Consider the following 7060-nt stretch of genomic DNA (forward strand, 5'->3'; position numbering starts at 1 on the left):
GCCCCGTCCGCCTGTCCCCGCCCCGTCCGCCTGCCCCCGCCCCTCAGGCGCTGCTGCCGCGCGAGCCGGGTGTCTCCGCGGCCTCTCGGTCACCGGCCGACTCCCGCGGACTTTGGGTAACTAGGAACTGTGCTGGGGGCGTCGTCGCCCAGGCACCCCTCGCTGGCGCCTCCCGACGGTCGACGGAGTCCCAGTTGCCGTCGCTCGCCTGGCCTCATTAACCCGCGTCCCCACTTTTCCCCGGGCCACCGGCTCCCCCGCCCTGGGCGGGTACCGCGAGAGCTCTCTCCACCCTCTACCTTCTGCGAAGAGCTGGACGGGACCCGACACGCCCATGCCCCCTAAGTCCTGGTCCTGGGGTGGACTCGGGAGCCCCGCCTCCGACAGTGGTCTCCGTGCAGACCCAGTGCCCCCACCGCACCACTCGCAGTCTTCCGACCGGAGACCCGGATTTACCCGTCCCTCCTGCGCCCGCGAGGTGGGCGCTTGGGAACTGCTGAGTAACCCATCGCCACCTCTCCCCGCCCGCTCTTAAGCTCCCGGGGCCGGGCGGCTGTCACAGTCCTCCCTCAGACAGTCCCGGCCCTCGGCCCGGCTCCCCGGAGGCTGAGCAAGCAAGACCGCGGATTTGCCGGGACTGCTGGGGTGACCCGCGCTCTCCAGGCCCGTAGCTTGCAGCAGTTGCGGCTCCTGGCCAGTAGGTGTCAGCCTGCCCTCACTGTGGCGCGGGCTCCCTCTCCCGCCTCCGAGCGAGGCGGCTGCTTTCGGGGAAAGTTTAGGTAAACTGGGCGAAAGGAGGAGCGGCTGAGACCTAGCGAGGGAAGTGAAGCGGGGGTGAGGGCGGGAAGGGAGAAGAGGGTGGTAATAGAAGAGGGGAGGGAAGAAGTGGGGGAGGGGAAAGGTGCTGCTGGAGGGAGGAAAAAGCCAAAAACCTGAGGCGCAAGGACCCACGGACCAAGCCGTTTGAGTGTTTTCCTCTTATGGCTCCAAGGTTACACATTAACCCCTGTGGGACTCCTAGGTTCACCAAGGCGCAGTCGGTTTCTAGGTGAGAGCACTGGTGTCCCGGGTGAGCGGCTTTCCCGCCCCTCCCTTTGGCTCACAGAGCTGCTCTGTCCGCCGGCCGACACCGGCCTGAGCCAGCGCCCATCAGCAGTCCTTCCACGTGGGCGGGTTTGGGTACCCTTGCGAAGGCCGGAGCAGGGTTTCTTTCTTTCTTCTTTCTTTCTTTCCTTTCCTTTCTTTCTTTCCTTTTCTTTCTTTTCTTTTCTTTTCTTTTTTGAGATGGAGTCTCATTCTGTCGCCCAGGCTGGAGTGCAGTGGCACGATCTCGGCTCACTGCAACCTCCGCCTCCCAGATTCAAGCGATTCTCCTGCCTCAGCCTCCCGAGTAGCTGGGATTACAGGCGAGCGCGACCATGCCCAACTTTTTGTATTTTTAGTAGAGATGAGGTTTTACCATGTTGGCCAGGCTGGTCTCAAACGCCAGACCTCAGGCGATCTGCCCGCCTCGGCCTCCCAAAGTGCTGGAATTACAGGCGTGAGCCACCGCGCCTGGCCGAATACTGAGTTTTTATAGAGCTCCAGCAGAGCAGGAGCCCGGGAGAACCTGGAATTAACCTCACTTCCGGTAAAGAGCCTAGCTGGTCACACTAACCAGCTCTCTGCCTCTAGGCTTTGTCTTGAGCTCATCTCGGCGAAACCGCGGTCTTTCCTTCTCCCCTTGATGCTTTCAGGTAGTGATTCACTTCCGCCGCCATCTTCCCCCATGGGGTTCACCCTAGATGAGCACTGAGGGCCGATTACCCTCCTGCAGTGCGTGTGTGTGAAAAGAGAGTTGAGAGTCCTGACCAGCGGGGTGCTCACTAGTCGGGACGGCCTGAGACCGTGTTATGTCCTCCCCAGGTGAATCAACTTGCACAACTTGGGATTTCCCTCGTCCCTCCCTAGGCAAACACGAAACTAACCCTGCTGCCTTCTCCCAGGAGCGCTGGCCTCGGTCGTTTTGGTTGTGTTTTATCGTTTGCGTGCCAAGGAGAACCCGATTTCTCCTGAAATAGCGTCACTCGTGGGCAAGAAGGGGGTCGATCCTCTCTTCCCACCCACCCGGCCTGTGGGGTGCAACTCTCGGGAACGCAACATCCTTTTAGTCTAGCAAGCTTTACAAGGGCTGGGTATATGCTTGGGAGGGGCGGGTACCGTGCCCGCCATTGCGGGGCGCGCCCTATTTTCTTGCCCTATTCCTTGGACACTGCGTGGGGCAGGGTCATGAGGGGAAAGGTGACGGCGTATCGCAGCGGCCGGTGTGTGGTGCAGGCCCACAAATACGGACGCGTGGCGAAACCCACACCTAGCGCGCTGGCTCCGCCCCGCAAGCCGCTCGCCGTGAAGGGGCGGGGCCCACAGTGGCTGGGTCCGCGCACGCGCCGTGTGGGAGACGGAAGTGAAACGCTAAGAAATGAGATGGAGAAGTACGAGCGGATCCGAGTGGTGGGGAGAGGTGCCTTCGGGTGAGCCAGGGCTCTGGGGGAGGAAACTGCTAGAGGATAGGGAAAATAAGCCCCAATTCTGCCCGCGAAGTCGCCGCCCGCCTAGCCCCGCCCCAAGGCGTGAACGCCACTCTGGGAAGCTCCGCCCAAGCTTCCGGTCCCTATCCCGCGGGGAGACTCCGCCTCTACGTATGCCACACCCCTGACAAGCCCATTGGCCCGCCCACTGAGTTCTGTTAGCTTCTTTATTCATTGGTTTAACAAATACTGAGGCCGGGCGCGGTGGCTCAAGCCTGTAATCCCAACACTTTGGGAGGCCGAGGCGGGCGGATCACGAGGTCAGGAGATCGAGACCATCTTGGCTAACACGGTGAAACCCCGTCTCTACTAGAAATACAAAAATTAGCCGGGCGTGGTGGTGGGCGCCTGTAGTCCCAGCTACTCGGAGGCTGAGGCGGGAGAATGGCATGAACCCGGGAGGCGGAGCTTGCAGTGAGCCGAGATCGCGCCACTGCACTCCAGCCTGGGCGACACAGCCAGACTCCGTCTCAAAAAAAAAAAAAAACCAAATACTGAGTGCCAGCTATGTATGTCAGGCTTTGGGCTCTGGCTATACAGTTAGAACCGGAACAGGCGTGGTCTTTTCCCTCTTGGAACTTACTAACTATGGGAAAGTTATACAAAAAACAAAGCATTATGAATTAAGAAGTTATGGCCGGGCGCGGTGGCTCAAGCCTGGCCGGGCGCGGTGGCTCAAGCCTGTAATCCCAGCACTTTGGGAGGCCGAGACGGGCGGATCATGAGGTCAGGAGATCGAGACCATCCTGGCTAATACGGTGAAACCCCGTCTCTACTAAAAAGTACAAAAAAAAAAAAACTAGCCGGGTGACGAGGCGGGCGCCTGTAGTCCCAGCTACTCGGGAGGCTGAGACAGGAGAATGGCGTGAACCCGGGAGGCGGAGCTTGCAGTGAGCTGAGAGCCGGCCACTGCACTCCAGCCTGGGCGGCAGAGCAAGACTCTGTCTCAAAAAAAAAAAAAAAAAGAAGTTATAGCAGTTATGAAAGGTTATTAGCAGGTTGTGAGGCTAGTACATTACCAGGGAGAATACTTACATGAGATGGTCAAGGAAGAATTCTCTGAGAAGGGAGATTGATTGATTTTTGAGACAGAGTCTCCCTCTGTCACCTGGGCTGGAATTCAGTGTCGCGATCTTGGCACGCTGCAACCACCACCTCCCGGGTTCAAGCAATCGTTGTGCCTCAGCCTCCAGAGTAGCTAGGAGCGTGCGCCACCACGCCCGGCTAAATTTTTGATTTTTTTTTTTTTTTTTTTTTTTTTTTTTTTTTGAGACAGAGCCTCCCTCTGTCACCAGGCTGGATGACGTGATCTCGGCTCACTGCAACCTCTGCCTCCCAGTTCAAGCGATTCTCCTGCCTCAGCCTCCCGAGTAGCTGGGACTACAGGCGCCCACCACCATGCCCAGCTAATTTTTTTGTATTTTTAGTAGAGACGGGGTTTCGCCATGTTGGCCAGGCTAGTCTCAAATTCCTGATCTCAGGTGATCCGCCCGCCCCAGCCTCCCAAAGTGCTGGGATTACAGGCCTGAGTAACCGCACCAGGCCAGAAGTGAGATTTAAGGCCAAGACTTGAGGAATGAGAACCAGTAGTCTGAAGGTGAAGTGAGAGCTTTTCAGGCAAAGGAAATAGCATATGTGAAATTTCTCACATGGGAAAACAGAGCATTGAAGAAACACAACAAGACTAGCATAGTTGGAATGTAGTGGGCAAGATAGAGAATGGTATGAAATGTAATTGTCGAGGGCGGGGACTAGATTATGGCCTGATAACCTGAGGTAAAAGGGTTCATTTGCCACCAAGGGTTTTGTTTTGTTTTTGTTTTTGAGACGGAGACTTGCACTGTCGCTCAGGCTAGAGTTCAGTGGCACGATCTCAGTTCACTGCAACCTCCGCCTCCCAGGTTCAAGCAATTCTTCTGCCTCAGCCTCCTGAGTAGCTGGGACTACAGGCACACGCCACAATGCCTGGCTAGTTTTTTATTTATTTTATTTTATTTTATTTATTTATTTATTTTTTGACAGAGTCTCCCTCTGTTGCCCAGGCTGGAGTGCAATGGCATCATCTCGGCTCACTGCAACCCCTGCCTCCCGGGTTCAAGCAATTCTCCTGCCTCAGCCTCCAAGTAGCTGGGATTACAGGATGTGACACCATGCCCGGCTAATTTTTTGTATTTTTGGTAGAGATAGGGTTTCACCATGTTTTGGCCAGCCTGGTCTCAAACTCCTGACCTCAGGCGATCCATCTGCCTCGGCCTCCCAAAGTGTTGGGCTTACAGGCGTGAGCCACCACGCCCGGCCACCATGAAGGGTTTTAAAGGGGAAGAATGATCCTGAGACTTGGCAGAGTTTTTTGAAAAGGGGCAGGGTGCAGTGGCTCACGCCTATAATCCTAGCACTTTGGGAGGTCGAGGTGGGCAATTACTTGAGCTCAGGAGTTAGAGTCAAGCCTGGGCAACACAGTGAGTCCCCCTCTCTACAAAAAATACAAAAATGGCCCGGCGCAGTGGCACATGCCTGTAATCCCAGCACTTTGGGAGGCCGAGGCGGGCAGATCACGAGGTCAGGAGATCGAGACCATCCTGGCTAACACAGTGAAACCCCGTCTACACTAAAAATACATAAAATTAGCCAGGCGTGGTGGCGGGCACCTGTAGTCCCAGCTATTCGGGAGACTGAGGCAGGAGAATGGTGTGAACGTGGAAGGCAGAGCTTACAGTGAGCCAAGATGGCGCCACTGCGCTCCAGCCTGGGTGACAGAGCGAGACTCCATCTCAAAATAAATAAATAAATAAATAAATAAATAAATAAATAAATACAAAAATTAGCCAGGTGTGGTGGCATTGGCATATGCCTGTAGTCCCAGCTACTCAGGAGGCTGAGGTGGGAGGATCACTTGAGCATGGGAGGTGGAGGCTGTAGTGAGCTGTGATCAGACCCCTGCACTTCAGCCTGGTCAACAGAGTGAGACCCTATCTGAAAAATAATAATAATAGCCGGGCACGGTGGCTCAAGCCTGTAATCCCAGCACTTTGTGGGGCCGAGACGGGCGGATCACGAGGTCAGGAGATCGAGACCATCCTGGCTAACACGGTGAAACCCCGTCTCTACTAAAAAATACAAAAAAATTACCCGGGCGAGGTGGCGGGCGCCTGTAGTCCCAGCTACTTGGGAGGCTGAGGCAGGAGAATGGCGTGAACCCGGGAGGCGGAGCTTGCAGTGAGCTGAGATCCAGCCTCAGCACTCCAGCCTGGGCGGCAGAGCGAGACTCTATCTCAAAAAATAATAATAATAATAATAATACAAGAAAAAAAGAAAGAGAAAGAAAAGGAAGAAAGAAGAAGGGGCCGAGCACAGTGGCTCATGCCTGTAATCCCAGCACTTTGGGAGGCTGAGGTGGGTGGATCACCTGAGGTCAGGAGATCGAGACCAGCCTGGCCAACACAGTGAAACCCTGTCTCTACTAAAAATGCAAAAATTAGCTGGGTGTTGTGACAGCTACTTGGGAGGCTGAGGCAGGAGAATCGCTTGAACCCGGAAGGCAGAGGTTGCAGTGAGCCGAGACCGTGCCATTACACTGCAGCCTAGGCAACAAGAGTGAAACTCTGTCTCAAAAAAAAAAAAAAAGGCCGGACGCGGGGGTCATGGCTGTAATCCCAGCACTTTGGGAGGCCAAGGTGGGAAGATCACGAGGTCAAGAGATCAAGACCATCCTGGCCAACACAGTAAAACCCTGTCTCTAGTAAAAATATAAAAATTAGCTGGGCGTGGTGGCACGCACCTGTAGTCCCAGCTATTCAGGAGGCTGAGGCAGGAGAATCGCTTGAACCCAGGAGACAGAAGATGTAGTGAGCCGAGATCATACCACTGCACTCCCATCTGACAACAGAGTGAGACTCCTTCTCAAAACAAAAAACAAAAAACTTATCAAATCATTCCTCTATATTTTATCTTTCTTTCTTTTCTTTCCTGTTTTTTTTTTTTTTTTTTTTTGAGACGGAGTCTCGCTCTGTTGCCCAGGCTGGAGTGGTGCCATCTCGGCTCACTGCAAGCTCCGCCTCCCAGGTTCACGCCATTCTCCTGCCTCAGCCTCCCGAGTAGCTGGGACTACAGGTGCCTGCCACCACGCCTGGCTAATTTTTTTGTATTTTTAGTAGAGACAGGGTTTCACTGTGTTAGCCAGGATGGTCTCGATCTCCTGACCTCATGATCCGCCCGCCTCGGCACCATCTCGGCTCACTGCAAGCTCCACCTCCCAGGTTCACGCCATTCTTCTGCCTCAGCCTCCCGAGCAGCTGTAACTACAGGTGCCCGCCACCATGCCTGGCTAATTTTTTTGTAGTTTTTAGTAGAGATGGAGTTTCACTATGTTAGCCAGGATTGTCTCGATCTCCTGACCTAGTGATCTGCCCGCCTCAGCCTCCCAAAGTGCTGGGATTACAGGCGTGAGCCACTGTGCCCGGCCCCCGTTTTCAGTTTTTTTTTTTTTTTTTTTT

General features: G+C 55.0%; 2 protein-coding genes across 2 annotated transcripts in view; one reads left to right on the top strand and one right to left on the bottom strand.

The window, feature by feature from the left end:
* Window positions 1-779, bottom strand: part of TLCD1 (TLC domain containing 1) — a 3141-nt gene extending 2362 nt beyond the window's left edge. Inside the window, exon 1 of the mRNA XM_017888895.1 lies at window positions 457-779. Coding sequence (XP_017744384.1) covers window positions 457-509 — 53 coding nt within the window. The 5' untranslated portion in view covers window positions 510-779. The remainder of the gene's footprint in view (window positions 1-456) is intronic.
* Window positions 780-2362: 1583 nt separating this feature from the next.
* Window positions 2363-7060, top strand: part of NEK8 (NIMA related kinase 8) — a 14563-nt gene continuing 9865 nt past the window's right edge. Inside the window, exon 1 of the mRNA XM_017888897.1 lies at window positions 2363-2510. Coding sequence (XP_017744386.1) covers window positions 2464-2510 — 47 coding nt within the window. The 5' untranslated portion in view covers window positions 2363-2463. The remainder of the gene's footprint in view (window positions 2511-7060) is intronic.

Source organism: Rhinopithecus bieti, unplaced genomic scaffold (assembly GCF_001698545.2).
Source record: "Rhinopithecus bieti isolate Rb0 unplaced genomic scaffold, ASM169854v2 scaffold_18477, whole genome shotgun sequence".
Lineage (NCBI taxonomy): Eukaryota > Metazoa > Chordata > Mammalia > Primates > Cercopithecidae > Rhinopithecus > Rhinopithecus bieti.